A 22,378-nucleotide genomic window follows, 5' to 3' on the forward strand; every position below is an offset into this window, starting at 1 on the left:
AAAAAAAAAAAAAAAGAATGCCTGTAAGCAGCCATGTGGGTGCCCGGAACAAACCCAGTTAACATTTTATTTTCTGTAGAAACAGTGAGTGCTCCTCACCCTGAGCCCTCTCTCCAGCCTTAAGTCAGTTGTTTGTTTGTTTACCTTTTTAAACTTTATTTTCTGTGTGTGTTTGTCCACATGTGTGTATGTGCACCACTTCTGTTCCTGGTGCCTGAGGAGGCCAAGAAAGGGCATCCAATTCTAGAAATGAAGTTACAGAAGGGGTTGTGAGCCACCATGTAGGTGCTCAGAACTGATCCTGGGTCCCCTGCGAGAGCTACAGTGCTCTGAACTGCTGAGCCATCTCACCAGCCCTTGACTTTTGTTTCCTAAAGTTAATTTTCTGGGCAATCTTATAGATTGATTGTATTTTGATTACATTTATACACACACACACACACACACACACACACACCTGCATTATTTTTTGACTCCCTCTTAACACCTACTCCCGTCTACTACACCACTGAAGAAAAGTGTCTCTCCATGCCACTAGGGACATGTTCTGAAGCTTGATGCCTCTTCTTCTATTCTTTGTTCCCAAGGTTACCAGGAGGTGGGTGGTTGGTTTTGCGTAATAAACCTCTACCATTATACCCTATCACAGGCCCAATACTTTGGGGTCTCTCGGCTGTGGAGTAGAACCTCCAAAACTCCAAACAAACCTTTCTCTTTCTCACTTGCATGTCTCTGGCATTTTCTCATTGTGACAGAAAACTGACTAATAGAGATGCGAAGGCTCCAGAAACCCAGGGTCCAACCTGGGCAAGCCTGCCTTCCACTGTAAGGTGCCAGACTCCACCTGTTGCCTTTGTGACAGAGCATATCCCCCAGCCACATTCGTCTTCTGAGATGGCACATACAACCACAGCCTCCTCCTCATCACACCATGTCAGGCTTCTGACACATTCCCAAACAGAAGCTCTTGGTCCTTCTTCAGTTCCAAGCTTGTTCTGCCCAGGATGGGATTCCAGGAACCAATTTTAAGATAAGGGTTCGATTCCCCGACGGGGAGACTGCTGAGCTTTATTTGCCGGGCGTGGTGGCGCATGCCTTTAATCCCAGCACTCCGGAGGCAGAGGCAGGTGGATTTCTGAGTTCGAGGCCAGCCTGGTCTATGGCGTGAGTTCCAGGACAGCCAGGGCTGCACAGAGAAACCCTGTGTCTCGAAAAACCAAAAAATTAAAAAATAAAAAAAAGGATTCACGTCCCCAACAGGACACATCAAGAAGTGCTCCGTGGAGGAACTGTTAACCAAATGGGAGACGGGAGACGCAGGAGGAAGAAGGGCAGCGGTGGTGTGAGCACAGACCTAGTCCCAAAGAGAGCATCAGCCAGATACACAGGGGAACTCTGGTGCAATTACATCTTAGCCTTTCTCTGTTTGGAAAGGAAGGATGTCACCTACACCAGGTAATCATTGGCTGTGGATGAAGGAAGCAAATTCTAGGCATCTGTTTTGCTTTTCCAAGAGCTTGGAGACACACACACACACACACACACACACACACACACACACACACATTCCATGCCGACCTTGAACTCATGATCAGGCTATCGGAGACATTTAACTGAAACTCAAGACTGAGATTCATTTAGTTAAATGAATGAATTGATGAATGAGCAGCTGGGGAAGCTGCGCAGAAGGCAGCGTCGTGGTCCAGGCTCGACGACGAAGAGCTGAGTATCGTTTTCTCCGCTCCACTCGCGGCCCCCCGCCGGAATGCAGAGTGCCCTGGAAGGAGGCGGAAATGAGCGCGCTCCACAGCTCTCCAGCCGAGTGTTTACTTAATTAGGGCCTGTATCCTGAGGCTCGTTTGTGTTTAACTGTCTGCCTAATGGTTTCGTCTGGCTCCGGGCCGGCGCTGGGGGAACTTTGGGGGTGAGGATAGGTGGAGCCACCCTGTCCCCTCTAGGTTAGAGCACTGAGCAGCTGCGGCGGGCACCTAGGATTTGGCAAGCGTCCCCAGCAGGAGAACTGGACCACTAAGCTGCCTTGGGCTTTTTCTGCAAGTTGCCACCTCCTCCCACAGCTGCTAGGACTGCGCGGATCACTGAAGACTCCAGAGATGGCAGATGCCGGCTACCCGCAGCGGCAAAATTGAAGGATTCTGACACTGCTCATTCTCTTAGTTGTGGAACTGGGAGCGCTAGCCAGTTCCCTAGCTGGCGAGGCAGAGAAAACTAAATGAGCCGCATCCTAGAGCCCTAATACCAACAACACTGGGCTCTTGCTCAGTGCCAGCTACTGAGTTCAGCATTTTTAACACGTTAATCTGTTTAATCCTCAAGTACACATCTTCATTTAATTCTGATACTACGGAGCTCCTCTTCCTCCCTCCCTCCCTCCCTCTGTGTGTGTGTGTGTGTGTGTGTGTGTGTGTGTGTGAGAGAGAGAGAGAGAGAGAGAGAGAGAGACAGACAGACAGACAGACAGACAGACAGACAGACAGAGACAGAAAGTGAGGGATGAGTGTTCATTAGTATGAGTAGAGGCCACAGGCATGGCCGGAGGACAATCTCTGAGACAATCCTATCTTTCACCTTGTTTGAGATTGGGTCTCTTTGTTTGACACTGTATGAACCAGGCTGGCTAGCCTGCTGGCTTCCTTCTGCCCCCCCCCCCCAATCTCTCCATAGGAGATCCCTACAGATGGGCTACTGCCATCCACATTCCATGGAATCTGGGGACTTGAACTTGGGACTTACCAAAGCACATTATCCACTGAGCCGGTTTCCTCTAGTCTACCTAAAGGACTCCCTCTAGCCCTTTATTTGAAACAAAGGCTCACTATGTAGTGGAGGCTGTCCTTGAACTTGCCGCAGTCATCTTGCCTCCACACCTCTCTCCTGCAGGGATTAAAGGCACACCCCTTTCCTGGCTCTAGTAGGTATCAAAACAGTCCCAGTGACAAATGAATAGGTAAGGGTTATGCCTCAGTAAGAGGTGGGACCCGAGTCTAAATCCCACCCAGTAAATCGAGTAGAGCCAATGCTTGCCCGATTACATCATAAGTGCTACTGCTCATCCAGAGATTGGGTAAAAGGACAGGTAGGTACAGGTTAATACTTGAAGGCAAACAAAACAAAACAAAACAAACCCCTCTAAATAAACCTCTAAAGCTGAGCTGACTGGAGAAAAAGCATCATCCTGGGGTTCTCTCGAGAGCAATGGAAGATGGGGCACACTCAGAGGATAAGGGGGGGAAAGATACATTGGTTCAGAAAGCTCCTCTCACCCAGGATTGAGGCTGCAGCTCAGCAGTGGAGAACTTGCCTGGCAGGTGAGAGAGGAGGGGCAGGGGATGGGGGAGAGATGCCTTTACAGGGAAAGGGCATGGGGAGTGGAGCAGTTGGGACCTGTGCATGGGGTGGCAAGTCTATTTAGTACCAAGTACAAGATCTTAGTACTAGGAAGGTAGAGGCAGGAGAATCGGAAGTTCAAAGCCATCCCCAGGTGCATATTGAGTTTTCAGGCCAGCCCGAGACACATTACACTTTTTTTTTTTAAATCATCATTATTAAACTGGTCATTGTAATCCCAGCAGTTAGGAGCCAGAGACGGAAGATTTGCAATGAATTCAAGGCCAGCCTGAGACTACATCGTGAGAGCCTGCCTCAAAACAAAAGAAAACAAAACAAACAAACAAACAAATAAATGGACAACGGAGATGGTTTAGCAGGTAAAGCACACTGAAGAGATGGCTCAGAGGTTAAGAACACTGGCTGCTCTTCCAGAGATCCTGAGTTCAATTCCCAGCACCCAGTGTGTCTGAAGACAGCTACAGTGTACTCACATAAAATAAATAAATAAGTAAATAAATACATAAATGTCTAAAAAAAAAAAAAAGAGTTGGAACCCAGCAGGTAAAGCACAATCCTAACGACCTGAGTTCAATCCTAGAACCAACTCCACAAAGTCGTCCTCTGACCTCCACATGTGTGCAATGGGCCATTCACACATATGACAATAATAACGCAGAAATCTCCATTGTTTGCATTTAACATAAAATTAAGGAAACATTTATATTTGGAGGAAGAAAACATTTATATTGGGGGGTGCCGGAAATAATGGGGCTAATAACAAATAGCTTGTGCCCTACCTCAAGCCCTTTGAAGTCATTATGACTTCCAAACTCTGGGGCTTTCTGTACTAGCTTCCTTCCATTTGTTCAGCTGCAAACCGAAGTAACTATTCTCTCACACGTGTATCAGATCGTGTACCTCTGTCCTTTGAGACCTCGATGCCACTTTTAAAACCATGGTGCTCTCCCCCGCCCCTCCCCGGGCTAGTGTGAGGTGGAGAAAGTGGCAGAGGGCAGACCCCGCTGTAGTGAGTGTAAAGACACGCCCTGCCTCCATCAAAGCTTTGAACACAGCGCCTCCGGCAGCATGAATGGGGAGCCTCTTTTTTTTTTTTTTTTTTTTTTTTTCTTTTTGTTTTGTTTTGGTTTCTTTTTTTTTTTTTTTTTTTTTTTTTTTGTCGGGTTTCAGATGCGTCTCCACTTTTTTTTTTTCCGTTGTAGCTGCCAGCAATGGAATATTTGTCTTCCCGTGCTGCAGAGGCTGAGGTGGAGTAGATTGGGGATTTTGTTTTGTTAGATTATTTTCCATCGAAGCCAGAGACTGCGAGAGCCACGGGGTGCCCCTTTCAGAAGTAGTTCCAGAAGAGCAGGGAGGACGGAGGAGGGCCCCAGGGAGGACCATTAGGGGCTTCGAGAGTGCCTTCCGCAGGCTGGCCTCGACCCCACCTGCGAGGGGGCGGGATCTTGTGACGTTGGACCAATCAGCAGCTACCTGAGCGCACCTGGCCTCCTCCCGCGGGCTCCAGCGAGCGGCGGTGCTCAAAGCTGCACCCGGAGCTTAGCGGAGCGCGTCCCCACCGTCGCGGCAGCCTTCTCACCTCCCTTCAGTCATGGAGCTTCTTAGTGGGCCTCTCGCCTTCCTGCTCCTCCTGCTCCAGGTACCACGGTGCTTTGCCATGGTCCTAACCCGGATTGCTCCCTGGAGGGCGGGTGGGGTTCTCACGCTGCGGGCGTCCGGGGAATCTTAGGGCTGGTCTCCTTGGGGCCAAGGTTGTCCCGAAGGTCCCCCGAGGACTCCCAAGAAGGGGTGTGCAGAACCAGGCACGCCTGTGACTCAGCCTCCTCTTTAACCCTTCTGCCCTCACACTCAGGTTTGCTGGCTACGCAGCGTGGTCTCCGAGCCCTACCGGGCGGGCTTCATCGGGGAGGCTGGAGTGACCTTGGAGGTGGAAGGAACTGACCTGGAGCGGAGCCACGCGCTGGGGAAAGGTAAGAACCCCCCCTTCCAGAGCCAGCCTGGATGGAGCCACAGTGCAGAAGACCACACGTGCTTCGCTTTACTGAGGCGCATCGGAGGGTTGTCTAGACCAGAGCTGGGACGTCTTGGAGCCACCCCACATCCCAGGGAGGCGCCGAAAGTGGCTCCCGGGCTGGGATGGGTGCGAGAGGGCTGCGCAACGGTGCGCCTACTAACGTCCAGCTCCTCTGTGCCCCGCTGCTGCTGTCGTTGCTTATCTTGACCTCTCGGTGCCCCGCGGCTGAGCCCCTCACCCATCCCCGACGTGGAAAACTCTCCCGCCCCTCCACAGCAGAGGAATGCACAGACCACATTCCTCCCGCAACCCCCGCGCAGGTGTGGGGATGAACCGTGCCCGGAGCAGCCCCCTTCGCCCCTTCTCTGGCCCCCTTTGTGAACCGTGCTTTGTGTCTCCGACAGACAGACTGGGTCTGTTTCTCTTCTCCAGGCTGCCCTCCCCGCCCCCTTTCTTCCCGGGCAGCTGGAATGCACTCTTAACCCTGCCATTCCCGGAGGGCCTGCGCCCCTACTGCCTGCCTGCGAATGGCCTGGCACACCTGGGCGGAGGGCATCACGCACCGGGAACACTAGGTCCCTCACTCCAAGCGTCTTGGTACGAGGATGTTAGATTTCTTGAGTCGCGGGGGAAGGGGAAAGCAATCTGTGTCCCAAACCGACTGAGTGAGCGAGCGAGCGAGCGATCAAAGCACATTTTGATCTTTCTGTTGCGATTTTCTCCACTCAAGTTCAAACACTTAAAAGTGGAGGGTCATTTCGGTACTGAGAACCACCGGTCATGAGACTCGGGAATCTATCAGCTGGTTGGCGGGCTCTTGACTACAGAGGACAGTGGGGACTTTCTCGGTAGTTTAAACCCAAGTTGTTAAACCAGGAGTAATGCGGATCCTTGAGTAATGTTCCAGAGAACTTGGAAGGGGAATCTTTAGTTTCTGCTGACTTCCAAAAAGCATCTGCCACCTAGCATTTTCTAGTGCTTCTCGCCCCAGGTCCACATGTCCACAGCTTGAATATGGGGGTGTCCACGCTGAGAGGCAGGATGACTCCCCTTTGTTTCTCCAAAGAAAAGTGAGACCCTTGTGTCTGTATGTAGAACGGCTTTTTTTTTTTTTTTTTTAATTTTTTTTCTCAAATAACTCTGCAGGTTGACAAAACAATTAACACCCAGGCTAGGCTAGGTTCCTTAAAGGCTTGGCTGTAGGGAGCCGGAGCCCAGGCAAGTAAGAGGCCATGCCTCATAAACTTTAAATTCTTGCACATGGGTTTATTACTGGCGGGCTAACAAACTGCAACTGAGCCAACCTGTAAAAATGTTAACTTGGCCAGGGCCCCAAATCCAATTCTGGCTCCCTGAGGAAGCTCTATGGCTGACCAGATCTCTGCCAAATCCACTCCCCCCCCCCCGCCCCCACCTCCACATCCTCTGCTGTATTCAGAGAGCAGGTACCGCTTTGAGTGGTGAGTGTCTTATCTTCCTTACTGAAGCAAAAAGTATCCGATTAGCCGCCACTTCGCTTGGCTTGAGGTTGCTGATCAGGGTTTTGATTACATGGTTCAGTTGGCTTGAGCTTCCTGGTGACATCACGAATTTTAAAACTTTTTTTTTCCACCCTAAGGAAATTCTGCTTTCTCCGATGTCTGGTTTATGATTGTGAAAATGGTAGGCTTGTGCCAAGAATGTACCTGGTTAATAAAACAGAGAGTGGACTGATGTGCTTGGCACATCGTGATTTTTCCCCGACAAACACTACTGGCTCTCGGGGCAGACTTCCCTGGAAATGGGAAGTCACTTTGGTCTTGAGTGAAAGCAAGTTTCCCTGCCCCACTGAGTCGAGACTTTGCAAGCTAGATGGTGAGCTTATAGTCCCAACTGCTTCAGAGACTGAGACAGGATCTCTTGGCCCCAGGAATTCAGTCCAACATAGAGACTACAGCAAAATCCTAGGTCTTTTTTTAAAAAAAAATGACTTCGTTTGCTGTGGTGATGCATGTCTTTAATCCCATCAGGAGGCACAGGCAGATGTTCTCCCAGGCCAGCCAGGGCAACATAGTGAGACCCTTTATCAAAAAAACAAAACGAACAAAAAACACACCCAACAACAGTATTTATTATTTGTGGCCAGAGTGCACCCAGAAGTCTATTTTCTCTTCCCTCTGTGGCTTCCTGATACTGAACTCAAGTTTTCAGGCTTGCTCACATGCTCTTTCACCTAGTGATCTGGCTCACTAGCCCAAGTGTGTGTGTGTGTGTGTGTGTGTGTGTGTGTGTGTGTGTGTGAGAGAGAGAGAGAGAGAGAGAGAGAGAGTTAGTTTGTGAGTTCCTGCATGTATGTATGTGCACCACGTGTGTGCCCGCAGAGGCCAGAAAAGGGCTCCAGTTCTCTGGTACTGAAGGTATAGGGATTGAGAGCCTCCTGATATGAGTGCTGGGAACTGAACCCAGGTCCTCTGCAAGAGCAACTCACGCTCTTAACCACTGAGCCATCTCTCCAGCCCAAGCGACGGTCTCTTAAAAATATGTAAGTGCAGCTGTGGCTTTAGCTCAGTGGCAGAATAAGGCCTTGGGTTTGTTTGATACTTCGTACTATAAAACTAAACTTCATAAACTCAAATAAATGAAACTCTGCCAACAACAAAAAAAAATAGGCAGGTCTCACCCCCCAGTGTCTTCCTCATGGTCTTCAGCTGATGCTGCATTTCCACCCTAACTCCTCAATTGTTGAGACATCAGCATCCCTGGATCTGACAGGGCTGGAAGGCTTATCCTGCAGGTACATACAAACCCCCAAGTTTGGCCAAACAAACAACACTTTCCATATTACAACCCTCCCTCCTTGCCCCTGGGTTATGAATATTACAAGCGGCTATGAAGTTGAGCTCAAAGAAATGATCTGGTATAATTAACACCTTTTTTTCGTGTGCGCGCCTTTCTCTTCAAAGCCCTTCTACAACTCTGAGCTTGCTCGACCCTCCTAACATTCCCTTGAAGCAGGTAAGGTGGATATTAAATACTTTGAGGTCTTAGTCTCAGAGGTGGAACTTGAGAAACCTCATAGACAAACTCTGCCAGAAGTTTCAAAGATGGAGAAACAAAGGCTCGGCTTCCTGGTTTTAATTTGTTCAACAGTTCATGTACATCTTTGAGGCTCCCAGATAGAACTTTTCCTTCCTGGTGCTTGCCCAACACCCAGTAAGTCCATTGGAAGAAGTCAAGACTCCCTTGTGAAGGTCAGCCCTTTTTTTTTTCACCCCTGCCCCCAACCCTTTTTTTTTTTTTTTTTTTTTTTTTTGTTTTTCAAGACAGGGTTTCTCTGTATAGCCCTGGCTGTCCTGGAACTCACTTTGTAGACCAGGCTGGCNTGTAGACCAGGCTGGCCTCGAACTCAGAAATCTGCCTGCCTCTGCCTCCCGACCCCAACCCCTGTTTTAAAGGTGGGATCTCATTATGTAGCCCTGGCTAGCCTGGAACTTTGCAGACCAGGCTGGCCCCGAACTCACAAGAGATCTTCCTGCTTCCGTCTCCCATACCCAGCACGCACGGCAACCCATTTTACAAAAGAAACTCCTGAGGCTATGATTTTACCACCGTCACTGTGCAGTGCCCAGCTAGGATTTGAATGGAAATTTTTGATTCCTATGGTGTGTGGAAGGAACAGTTGGAAATGCTGGGTCTTGGGTCTCATAGCCACCAGTCACAATCCCAACTCCTGTGAGCACTTTGTTTGTTTGTTGAGACGGGGTTTTGCTATATAACCCTGCCTGCCCTAGAAATCACAGGCTGGCCTTGAACTCACAGATCTGCCTGCCTCTGCCTCCTGAGTACAGTGGATGAAGGTGAGCGTCTCCATGCCCGGATAGTCAGATGTTTTCATTATAGCATTTCTTCAAAAACATTTCTCCACAGTGGGACACAGTGTCTCTAAGGGTCCTAATATTAGGGGTTTTACTAGAGAAATTAATCTTGAGGGGAGGGGAACGGAACTGTTCCTTTATTCCGGCCCCTCCCATGGGGGAATCCCTAGCCCTTCAAGTGTGATCTGGGAACATGGACAAACAAGTGATCAGTAGGAACTTGTGAGATAGGAGTTGAGTTATTAGAAGTGATGGACCACAGCCACCTTACCTGTAACCCTGGGCCTTTCTATGCCCCACCCAGCTCCCAAATAAGGACACAGAGACTTCACTAAGTTTATTATAAACTTTGGGCACTGCTCACAGACATCCATTGGACGGAGCACAGGGTCCCCAATGAAGGAGCTAGAGAAAGGATCCAAGGAGTTGAAGGGGTTTGCAGCCGCATAGGAGGAACAACAATATGAACTAACCAGTAACCCACCTCCACCCCCCCAGCTTCCTGGGACTAAACCACCAACCAAAGCAAACACATGGTAGGACTCATGGCTCTAGCTGCATATGTAGCAGAGGGTGGCCTAGTCAGTCATCAATGGAGGGGAAAGGCCCTTGGACCTGTGAAGGTTCTATGCCCTAGTATAGGGGAATGCCAGGGCCAGGAAGCAAGAGTGGGTGGGCTGGTGAGCAGCAGGAGGGGATAGGGGGTTTTCAGAGGGGAAACCAGGAAAGGGGATAACATTTGAAATGTAAATAAAGAAAACATCTAGTAAACTTTGGGCTCTATAGTTGGGGCAGGTTCTCAGCTATTCTAACCTGATGTTGCTGGCCTGGCCTATGTCGCTAGTCACCTGTCTGTCTTAGATCCTGCTTCTCGGTCATGTTGGGCTAGAATTTGCCTCTGCTACCCATCTGAAGCCCTCTCTTTTCTGCTCAGAAGTCCCACCTTAACTCTCCAGCCCAGCTGTTGGCCATTCAGCTTCTTTAATTGACCAGTTGGAAGGTGATGGGGAAGATGTTTACAAAACAATGAGGCAGGAGATGCCCGACAATACCCACATCCTGACTGTAAACAGAACTCCGCCTTCTGGTTCAGAAATCAGCATTTGAGTAAAACAAAGACAGTCGTTACCCTGTGCACAAAAAAAAAAAAAAAAAAAAAAGATTATCCCAAGTGAGTGAAGCAGCTTCAAGACCTTAGTCAAAGACACTCACTCCATCAACCAACTCTTAGGGAGCCTTTGGGTTAGTTCGAAGGCTAATGGCAGCTCCGGGTTCCTTAGTGAACTTGGCTGAGTCTGACTTAGTTTCAAGATGGCTATGTTTAGCTCAGCTTTAAGTATAGAGACCACCCTTAGTTTGAAGTTTCTTCATTCTTTCGGGAACCGTGTACTGGATCGTCTGCATATTTCAGGGGTATCTAAAGGAGTGAACTAAACAAAGCCCCTGCCTTTGGGAAGCTTACAGTCTGGTGTGAGCTATAGTTTAATCCTCTGCAAAGCAGGTGCTGGTAGTACCTTCCCCTTCGGTGTAAAAACGGAGTCACTGGGGCACTCTACAGTCAGTCCAGGATGTAGAACCTGGTTGGCTGCCTCCATAGCCCAAGGGGATTGAGTCTATAGTGCCCCATAAATCTGCCTCAGAGGAATGAGTGGTAGGGAACTGGGGTTTGGAGCCCGGCCAGCTGCCTTCCTCCCTCAGCAGAGGGGAGGGCTGGTTGCTGGATCTCTATCACCATCCAGTGTGTCTGGGGAGCCGGTCTCAAACCTCTCGCCACCTCCTCTCCTAACACTTTGTTCCTAGGTTACCCAGAGTGGGCGTCCTCGCCTCTGCTGGCTGCGTAGGAAGGCATCTTAGGGTGGACAGTGAATTACTAGAGCCAGAAGCTAAAGTGGTTTTTAGAACATTTGGGGGATGGTGGGATAGGAGCGGGTCTCCCCTGCCAAGATCAGTGAGGCCTCTGTCCAGAGACTTGATGTGGAAGAAGAGCATAATGTTGAGGGCTGGCAAGATGGCAGCATGTTAAGGCCCTTGTCACTGAGCCCAGTGTCCTGAAGTTGACCCCTGGGACCCACATGGTGGAAGGAGATAACCATTTCATGCAGGTTGTCTGACCTCTCACCAGGTCACATGCCTTTCTCCCCTCCCCCGCCATAATTAACTATATATATATATATATATATATATATATATATATATATATATATTTTTTTTTTTTTTTTTTTTTTTTTTTTTTTCGAATCAGGGTTTCTCTGTGTAGTCCTGGCTGTCCTGGAACTCACTTTGTAGACCAGGCTGGCCTCGAACTCAGAAATCCGCCTTCCTCTGCCTCCCGAGTGCTGGGATTAAAGGCATGTGCCACCACGCCCGGCTCCTAAATAAATATAATTTTAAGGAAAGAGTTAACTGTGCTGGGATAAGTATCAAAGTGACTAGCTTATTGACACATCGCCAGCTTAAGATGCCTGGGTACCAGCACACAGACCACTGGCGTCACCAATAACTTAGATGCCCCTTGCCCAACAGCGCCCTTCTCAAGGCAACCACTGTTCTGGCTTCGGATACCGTAGACTACTTTACCTACATGAGAATTTTATGTATGAATCATAATGAGTAACCTCTTCCTGTAGTAACCCCAGTAGTTGACAACTTAATGGATCTCTAAGACCTTGTCTCAAAAGACAGATGAGCTCAGCAGATGCAGACACTTACTGCCAAACCGGAGTTCAGTCCGTGGAATCCACATGGTAGAAAGCGAGGATTGGCCCTGTAAGTTGTCGCCAGGCCTCTTGAATGTATGTGATTTGGTGTAACGCTCACATGCACATAAGCTAAATACATGAAAATCACCAGGCAAGTACAATTGCTAGTCCTCAGTTCAGGCCCCGCCCCGCCCCCCGCCCCACCCCCGGCATTAGGCAGGCTCTCACTGTGTAGTGGAGGCTAGCCTCAGAGTCATGATTCTCTTTCCTTAGCCTCTTCAGTGCTGTGATGACAGGCATGTGCCAGGTACCAATCTGGGTGCCGGGGATACGTGAGTGAGCAAACGTACCAAAGCCTCGCGCTTCGTAGGCCACCGTGAGAGAGAAGTGGAGTGGCAAGTGAGACTGAGCTAACAAGGGATACGATAGGAAATGATGTCTTAGCTAGAGGCCGAGAAACCGCTAGAGTGCTGGGCACGAGAGATGGCAGGGGATGTTCCTGCAGGTGAACGGCATGGGTTCTAGGGTTTTAAATACATCCCATGTGGCTGGGCCATAGGATGTAAGGCAGGAGAGCAATCGAGAGCTATTTAGGAGTGATGTTAGGGAAAGGCAGGCCGAATGCTTCTGGATGCTTGGGCACGATCATACCCTCATGGAAGTCCTCTGAGCTGACCTCCCCCATGCTGCCGCCCCTCTCCGGCTTTCCTCAGACCAGAGGATAGGTCTTGCGTTGAGTCTTACCCCTCACTTCATTGATTTGAGCAGAGGAACTGGCAGAAAAATGGTCAAAAGCTATCAGCCGGAATGACGTTTCTTTTATTTTTTTTATAATGTTTATTATTTTATTTATTTGTTTGTTTGTGTGTGTGTCTTGTATTCATGTGTGTATAGATGCATGAGTGGCGGTCAGAGGGAAACTTGTAAAAGTTAGTTCTCTCCTTCTGCCATGTGGGATCCCGGGATCAAACTCGGTTAGTCAGGCTTGGTGGCAAGCACCTTTATCCACTGACTCGGCTTGCCACCCCCTGAGTCCATTTTTTTGAGAGCTTACTGCATTCCAGAACCACACTTCTTACTTGATGTAATAAGCCCCTTTAATCCTCCAAGAGCCCCGGGGCAGGTGGAATGGGCCCCATTTAGCTAGACTACCTACAGTGGTAATTTTGTACATTAGCTGGAAAACCTACATTACTAATTTTGTGACTTGCCCGGTGTCATCGACTGGAACGTTGTGAACCTCTCTAAGTATACAGTACTAGCCATGTGGGAATCCAAGTGGTTGAGGAAAAGCAACTGCAAAGTCCTCTGACCCCAGACAAGCTAGGGGAAGGTTGGAAATAGTTAACGTCTGACTCAGGAGCCTTGAATTGCTGTTCCCTCCCCGGCTTCTGTTAATCACCAGGAACTGGAGTGGTGGTGGTGGGGGAACACTTGTATCAACAGCCCTGGCTTCTCCTTAGGATCGGGAGTGGGGGGNGGGGTGGGGACGGGGGGGGGGAGTTCAGATACCAGGCCTGACCCAGCTCAGACTGATGATATTCTTAGCAGACACTGCCACTGGCTGTTTATCTTCTGCCTCTCCTCAACCCTCACCTCCCACCCCTGGCCCTGGATAGGAGAGCTTGAAAGACCCCACCCCCTTCTTGCTGCCTCCACTACCAAATTCCAAACCAGAAGCGTCAACCTCGGTGGTCTAGAGACCACCAAACACTACCCAGGCTGCAGTTACCTCAGTTTTGCTGGGCTGCTCGGAAACACCTCATCCTAGGAATGCAAGCCCGGGGAACAGCTTCCTTTCTCTTTGACCGGTTCTTTGACTTCACCGCTTTGGCTTCATCACTGACTAAGCCACAGAGGGGGGAAGGCTCTGCGCCACACAGCCAGTTAGTGGGAGAACCTCTTTCAATGAGGAGATGTGCTGGGCTGCTTCCCCTCAGGACTGGAATGGAGAACTCCAGGCTAAGGAGATGTAACCCCAGGCCTCCCTCTCCCCGCCCCACCCCCACCCCTGGCCGCCCCTTAACCTGAGGATCCCATCTTTGCCCAGTTGAGAGTGCTTCAGGGCCAGGCGTTGAGGCCCATGCCAGAGATCCAAGTACTTGGAAGGTGGAGACGGGAGAACAGAGGAAGCCTGAAAACTGGACATGATGGTGCATGCCTATAATTCTAGCACTCAAGAGTCTGGGGCAGGAAGTCTGTGGGGTGAGGCAGCCTGCTCTACATGGCAAGACCTTGTTTCAATAAATACGTAAAGAGACTGCCTAAGAGAACTGGAGGTATAGCTAGATCAGTGGTAGAAGACATCGTTAGCAAGACTTTAATTCCCTAGAATTATGTGTGTAGGGGCACAGGTACATATTTCTAAAAAGATTCTCTTAACACTTGAGACACAGTATTGCTATGGAACCCAGGCTAGCCTGGAATTGGAGACCTTCCTGCCTCAGCCTCCTAGGTGGTGGAATCACATGTGTATTCTACCAAGCCTGGTTAATGGTCTCAAATTTGAGACCCATCACCCTTTTTCTGGTCTCTCTTCTGTTATATGTGTGTGCGTGTGTGTGCCATGGAGGTCAGAGGCAGCTTGCCAGAGTTGGTTCTCTCCTTCTACCATGTGGGTCCTGGGCGTGCAACTCAAACTGTCAGGCTTGGAAGCGGGCTCCTTGACCCCCTGACCCACTGACCCCTGACCCAGGTCATTTCATAGGGAAATACGACGATCTCCCATCTAAATTGAATGTGTAGCACGAATCTAATCCCAGTGCTTGGAAGCTGAGTCGAGGACCATGGGTTAATACCAACCTGGTCTGTATAGCAGACAGACATACTATATACCTGAGCACTCAAAGGAAAGGGGGGCTTTCTGTCTTGATGCTCACCCCAGACTGTGTGACCTGGGGCAAGTTCCTCAACATCCCAGCACCAGACCTGGCTGCTCCAAATGCCTCCCATGCCCTATGCTTCTGAGGAGATAAGACTGTCTGCTTAGACAATTAGCCGGTTGGAGGGTCTGCTGAAGGTCCCATGCCCCTTGGCACTTCCTGGGTGTCCTGCTTCAGTCTGGCTGCTGGCTGAGCTATACCTTCTCAGGACAAGCCCTATCTTGTTCCTTCGGGCATGAGGTAAATAGATGCTTGTGGGATTCCTACGTACAAGCCAGAACAGGTTACCAGTGTGCAGTCCCTCAGCCCAGATTCCCAGCTAACTCCCCCCTACCCCCACGCCCCCTTTTTTTCTAGTTTCTTTTTTACAGTCTTTATCCCATTCCAGAATTTTCTTACATTTTTCTCCAGCTTGGACTTAGCCCTGTACCCACTGTTTCCTGCCTTCGGCCTCTGAGCCAGTCATTCACAAGTTTGGCTGATAATCAAAAATCTCGGGGGAGTCTTTTATCTTTTAAACACCCTGCTCCCATATATGTTATTTTAATATCATTTATATAGGGCTGAGTAGTTGTTTTAAGATTTTTTTTTTAATTTATAATTAAGTATGTATTTGTGTCTGTAGGTGGGTAGCATGGGTGCTCACAGAGGCCAGAGCCTTTAGATCTCATGGATCATTGTAGAGCTGGCGTTAGGGACAGTCGGGAGCCACCTGGTATGGGTCCTGGGAACTAAACTCAGATCTTTCATGAAGCAGTGTTTGCTCTAAACTGCTACCATCTTCCCAAAACCCCCTGAGGTTTTAAATTAAACCATGTATATATGTTCCCCATAGATAGAAACATTTTTACAGTAAAACGTGTGGCACTGCCTCTGTGACAGGGATGGCTCTAAAGATCTGATGTGTACCATTAGCTCATTAAACTCTCTGAGTTTCAGGGAGGTACCATCACTCCATGTTGGAACTAAAGTCAGTTAAGTCACTCCCCACTCCCCAGGCCACACTGGCACAGAGTTTAGACTTAGACCTTTTTTGTTTTTTTCAAGACAGGGTGGTTTCTCTGTGTAGCCCTGGCTGTCCTGGAACTCACTCTGTAGACCAGGCTGGCCTCAAACTCAGAAATCCACCTGCCTCTGCCTCCCAAGTGCTGGGATTAAAGGTGTGCGCCACCACCGCCCAGCTCGACCTTTTTCATCTTTTAAAAAACATTTCTTTATTTGTGTGTGTGGACAACTTGGCAGAGACGGGGTTTTGAGATCTTTCTGGAACGTGGGCACTAGGGATTGAACTTGGGTTCTCAGTCTTGGCAGCAAGCTTGTTTGCCAGCTAAGCCATCTCGATGGCCCCACGTGTAGATCTTTTTCCATACAAAGACATGAGCACACATAAGGGAATTTTAAACAACTGGACTGTGTCTCGCATCCATGTAACTGCACAGCTTGCTTTGTTAGCTTAGAGAAGCAGGCATCTTTCCAGATTGTGAAATGCACATCTATCATGATTTTAACCACTCTGGAGTCTTCCAGTGGTGGACGGGACATGATTTATTTGAGCCAGCTCTCTGTTTTTATCTTTTACAGATGTGGTGGGAAGGAGTTAGCACCAAAATTGTGAAGTGTTTGGATTTTTAGTAATCTATCAGGGGCCGCCTTATTAGGAAAGACAGCCGGCCGGTCGGCAGGCCAAAAGACGATGAAGCGAACTATGCATCTTAACCCTGTCCAGATGAACTGAGCTTTTTATGGCCAGACTCTGCTGCAAACCCAAGATAAGGCGTCTGCACTGTTTAAAACTCATTAGTTCTCACAGAAACATATTTTCTTTTTCCTGATGGCTCAGTGAGGGTTTCAAAAGCATTCAAAATCACCAAAAATCAAGACAGTATAAAGCTGTATGACAGAGAAGTAAATTGCCACACGTATTCATGCGGCATCCTTTCCTGAGACTGCTCAGAGCTTGAACGTGTGGTTCCAACAGAGCAAGAAAGAAAACATATTTCCCCCCCCCCTTACATTTTTCTTTAGACTTTAAATTCTGCTAGCAGGCCCTTTGCCCAGTAAAAGATGGTTTCCGTTTTTTTAAAGCAGACATTCTGATCTTATTTTTCCCTTGAAAGAGATTTATACATTCTTTCTTAATCCGAGATAGTGCTGTGGTAGACAGTCCTACGTGGGGCACAGTTGTGCTGATGTAAAGGATGCATTCCAGAAAGCTTCAGCTAATTCCTAACGCCCAGGATTTGAGACGCGCTTCCATAGGGAACTGTGTGTATGACTCAGGCTTGACAGTCCCACAGCCTCTGCAACCACATGGTGGCTCACAACCATCTGTAATAGGATCTGATGACCTCTTCCGGTGTGTCTGAGGACAGCTATAGTGTACTCACATACATAGAATAAATAAATTTTTTTTGTTTTGTTTGTTTGTTTTTTGAGACAGGGTTTCTCTGTGTAACCCTGACTGTCCTGGAACTCACTCTGTAGACCAGGCTGACCTCGAACTCAGAAATCAGCCTTCCTCTGCCTCCCAAGTGATAGGATTAAAGGCATGTGCCACCACTGCCCAGCAAATAATTCTTTAAAAGAAAGAAAGAAAAAAATGATGATGATGATGATGATAAAGTAAAATTGCACTTTAGTAAGGGAATTAAATAAGTGTGTATAAAACTACAAACACACACACACACCTACCAACAGGAGGCTGTAGTTTATAATCTGAGCATTGAGAAGATGAAGTTCTGAGGATTATGAATTTGAGGCCTGCCTTGGTTACATAGTGAGATCTTGCTTCAGAGAGAGAGGGGAGTAAGGGGGGGGCGGGGGAGAAGGAAAAGGAAGAGTTGGAAAAGGAGTTGGGACAATGTGGCTAGAAAATGGAGGTAAGGATCATATATCAACTGTTTTGAGAGCTGTTGTTTGCTTTAAAGACAAAATACACCTCCCAACTCATTCACCCCAGGTAGGGAACCCACAACAGACCAAAATGCAGCTACTACCAAAGTCCACCTTGGTGAACCAATGATATGGTTACTAATAGGGGTCAGGGGTGTTGCCTACAGGAGCAGCAATGACTCAGAGACATTTGCATCATCAAAGCCCGCCCCAGCACGTATGACAGCTCATAAAGCTGGGAACTGGAGCTGGAAACAGCTCAACCACTCAACAGCTTAGAAAGTGTCCTTTCCAAGGGACTCTGGTCTAAACTGCTTCCAGGCAGATGGCTGGCCTCAGTCTTCCAGGCAGCTGGGCTTTCTTTTCTCCTTACTCTGGCAGGAAGGGTTAAATCTGGTCGGTTTCAGGTACTTCCTGAAAGTATCTTGAGTTGTTTACCTTCCTGCTCAAGGAGCTCCCCTGCAGGATAGAATGTTTTGATCTAGGAGACTGCTGCACAAGAGGATGCCTACCTGAGTTTATGTGCACCTAGGTGCACCGAGTGCAGACACCTTCACAAGATGAGTGCTCAGGAACTGAGAATGTACAGAGGTCAGCAGCAGAAGATGTGTGTATTTGTTTGTATTTTATTTTAGTGTGTGTTGTTGTTATTAGCCTGGAGCTTACTATGAAGACCAGGCTAGCCTTGAACTCACAAAGATCTACCTGCCTCTGCCTCCTGAGAGCTAAGATAAAGGATATGCACATCTTTAAAATATGGATGTTTTTAAAAGTTTAGTGATGGTTTTATCAGCTGTGTTTGTGACACTTGCTCTGGACATTCTGGTCATAAAAAGGAATGAACTGTGAAATACAAAAATGAGAGAGCGGCATTTTGTCCCCGGCCCTCAGCAGTGGAACAGAAGTTCAAGGACTTCCTTGGTTAGATAGTGAGTTCAAGCCATCCTGGGATACAAGAGGGAAAAAAAAAAAAGCCATTTTAAAAATGGTATTTTGGACCTCGTGAGATGGCTCAGAAGATACAGGTGCTGGCTGTGCAAGCCTGGTGTCAGTTCATCCCCCAGGACACACAGGAAGGTAGACAGAACTGTCACCACAAAGCTGGCTCGCTGTCATACACTCTCTCTCTTCCCCCCCCCCACATGTACTCACATCACACATGGACACACAATTCCCACATTTTAATAATTGTATTTGGACTTCCTCCCTAGAATTGCCACTTTTTAACACTCTTTATTTCTATTCTGAATGACATACCTTGCTTGTGTGTTTTGTTGTGAAGATGGGGTTTTACACTATAGCTCAAGCTGGCCTTGAACCCACTACGTTCCCCCAGCTGGCCTTGAATTTGTACTATCCTCCTGTCTTGGTTTTTCCAGTCCTGAGATTTCAGGCCTCCACAACCATACCTTTTTTTTTTTTTTTTTTTTTTTAAGCAGATCTCCCAGATTCATCTCCCTTTCTATCCATCCAAGCGTCTCACATCGTCAGTGCCCAAAGCCAGCTTTCCCAGGTTCTCCTCCAGCAGTTTTAGACTATGGTAGCTGGGAAGGGGCTCCAGGCTGAGGGCCTCAGGTTGCATCGGGCTCTCTGCAAGATCAGGTCCTCTGTCAATTTCCTGCAGAAATGAGGGTGATCTGCAATCTGTTACGTAACCTCACTCCTGGAGGTGGTCGTACATCCTGCGGGAGCTTTACACACACACACACACACACACACACACACACACACACACACACGTTCATCCTGCAGGAGTTTATAAAGCCATTACTGGTGGTGGGCATGACTTCCACTTTAGTTCCAGCATCAGCACTCTGCAGACCCCTTAAACATCCAGAAGACAGTGTCAGGGTCTCATGCTGGACTTCCGGCTTGTCCGCTATAGAAGCCCTGGAGACGAAGCAGTGGAACCCCCCAAGGGAGCGAGAGACTTAACTTCAGTGAAGGTAGTGTGTGGGTATGGTCCTCCCAGCATGCCCTGGGGCAGCTTCGAGTAATCCAAAGCACTGGGAATCCCAGCCTGCATAGCGGAAGAACATTCCCAGCATCTGCTTTTCTGCCCTATGGCCTCTCCCCCATTAGTCTGCTCAGTTCCAGTCTTGCTCATCATTTTTCCCCCTCTCCTCTTGCCTTAGCCTTCAGTGTTAGTATGTATAAGACTGTGCCACCATCTTGGTATCCCTTTGTTTGGAAGATGTCGGACGGTTAGGGTTCAAAGCTCAACGCCTTCTTGGTTCCAGGGCTCAGCTCCCTCTCTCCTGACTTGTGCCGTGTGAAACTATTAATATTGTATAATTGTTGGAGGAGTACTATAAATGGATCATTGCGACCTTTTCTCCACTTTGTAGAGCACTGGTTCCCCTTGGGGGTTTCTTTTATGTATTTGAGGCTATAGTGTAGACATTTGAGTGCCTGTAATACGGCCTAATTAAGCACATTGAAAGGTTATTGGTTATTGAGTCCTTCATTTTTCTTTCATATTGAAGCAGCAGACTTGAGGATCCTCACCCGTCTGGTTATGACCACACCTGGGATGGTTTCTGGCATCATACTCGGGCTAAAGGGCTTATTTATGGATTCCTAAGTGATAGAAAGATACCCGTTTCCATTGCTGCCTGTCCCAGCAGTGTACAGCAGCGCCTGGTTCCCCGGTAGCAGTGTTATAGCACTTAACCTTTAATTAGTCTTTCTCAGTGGGTCATTTTTTCATCTACATACAGCTTTTCTTAGGAAAGTCCCAGGATCTTTCCGGTCCATTCCATGTGCCTTTCTCCCCGAGCTGTCTAATCCTAACCCTCATTCAGAAGCTTGTTCACTTTATAAGGTACATCCAAGACAAACTAGAACCGAGACTTGGAAGGCATTCTCTCCTGACACTCTCTTGGATGCCCTGTGGCCACACCCTGATCCAACAGGTACTTCCCTTGGCTTCCGGTCAGTTCCCTGACACCAGCAGGTAAATTGGCCAGGACTGATCACTGAAGGTCTTGGGTCCTCGGAGACATGGGTGGTTTTGTTTTGCCAGAACATCTAACAGAATTGGACACTGGAACTGTGTAGCACCTTTGTGTTGCCATGAAGGTCAAATCCTCCTCCCATTTTAAGAGTGTTCCCTTGGGGGCTGGTGAGATGGCTCAGTGGGTAAGAGCACCCAACTGCTCTTACAAAGGTNCAGAGTTCAAATCCCAGCAACCACATGGTGGCTCATAACCATCCGTAACAAGATCCGACGCCCTCTTCTGGAGTGTCTGAAGACAGCTACAGTGTACTTAGATATAATAAATTAATTAATTAATTAATTAAAAAAAAAAAAGAGTGTTCCCTTGGGGTTGGGAGGGAGGGGTCTGGGCATTTCTGACCTAAGGGAAAACAGATGTCCCCAGCACAGTATCCATTAGTTTGCAAAGAAACTTCCTTTCTTCCCCAGCTCTAGTGTCCCAGAGGCTGGACTCTTCTTACCCAAGTTTCATAGTGGTTTGGGGGGGTTTTTGTTTTTGTTTTGTTTTGTTTTGTTTTTATCAGTTGTAAGATCTGTGGCCAGCCTTCACAGAGTGACTTTTAAGGAGGAGTTTTAAACCTAAGCTAGGGACTCCAAGTTCCATTGAGTGTCTCCTATCTAGGACAGAAACACGGGACTCCTACCTTTTTTGATTGTGCTTGTTACGTTCCTTTCTATGGAAACAATCCCAGCTGAAAGCCGTCCGTTTCCCTGGGTCCAGCAGGCACATCTTCCCTCTTCGAGAGGACTCCTTTCCTTCTGTGGGGAAAACAGGCTACAGCAGTCAAGTGCCTGAGGCCTGGGGTGGGAATGGAAGTCGGAAACCTGTTGAGGTCTTTGTTTTCCAGCTTGGCTCGCTGGAACTCATCAGCTCACCTTGGGAAGATAGTGACACAAGCCCATTCATGCCCCCATGAGTTAGCTAAGACGCTCAGCCCTACCACCGCCAGAAGCAGGCATCTTTCATTGAGGAAGGTGAGGCCCGGGCAGGACCAGTGGTGGAGAGACCTGGTTTGAGATCAGCTTCACCTTGAGACCATGGCCCAAAGCCACTGGTTCCAGGAAGCATCTGCAAGGAAGCTGTAGTAATCTGCCCCAGGACTTAACCTGTCAGCAGTTTCTCTGTGATGCCTAACTTACGAAGAAAGTGACTCATGTTCTCACAGATGCCCCAGCAGATCTCCCTGGAAACGTCCAGCCTCTGCCTTCCCCGGTGAGCCACACAGACCCCCACATGCAGACCTTTCCAGAGGCAGGCTGAGCCAGGTTTTCTTTATGTCCTTGGGCACTGGGCATCTACTTTCTGTAGTTCATTCTTCAGGTAAGTCCCAGTTGCAGGTTAGGAGGTAGGTTTTCTGTGGTTTAGAAAAGACAAACTGTGGGGAGGGTGGAAGCTGGAGAGATGGTACTGAGGTTATGAGCGCTGGCTGTTCTTCAAAGGACTCTGGTTCAGTTCTGGACTCTCGGAAACTGCAGTTTCAGAGTATCTTGCGCCCTCTGCAGGCGTGTGCAGGTACTGCATGCACTTGTGTGCACAGTCTTTTTTTTTTAAAAAAAAAAAAAAAAAAAAAAAAAAAAAGACCCATCTCTTACATGGCAGGCCAAGGCAGGAAATGACAAGTTTAAGGCCAGCCAAGCCTATGTAGTGAGTTCAAGGGCAGCCTGAGCCTGCA

The 22,378-nt window shown here is 48.4% G+C and overlaps 1 protein-coding gene across 2 annotated transcripts in view; it reads left to right on the top strand.

The window, feature by feature from the left end:
- The first annotated feature begins 4,849 nt into the window (after positions 1-4,849).
- Cdh3 (cadherin 3) overlaps positions 4,850-22,378 on the top strand; it is a 45,219-nt gene continuing 27,690 nt past the window's right edge. For both annotated transcript variants that reach the window (XM_021220141.1, XM_021220140.1), the window contains exons 1-2: positions 4,850-5,005; positions 5,219-5,336. In XM_021220141.1, coding sequence (XP_021075800.1) covers positions 4,958-5,005; positions 5,219-5,336 — 166 coding nt within the window. In that variant the 5' untranslated portion in view covers positions 4,850-4,957. The remainder of the gene's footprint in view (positions 5,006-5,218; positions 5,337-22,378) is intronic.

Source organism: Mus pahari, chromosome 20, assembly GCF_900095145.1.
Source record: "Mus pahari chromosome 20, PAHARI_EIJ_v1.1, whole genome shotgun sequence".
Classification (NCBI taxonomy): Eukaryota; Metazoa; Chordata; class Mammalia; order Rodentia; family Muridae; genus Mus; species Mus pahari.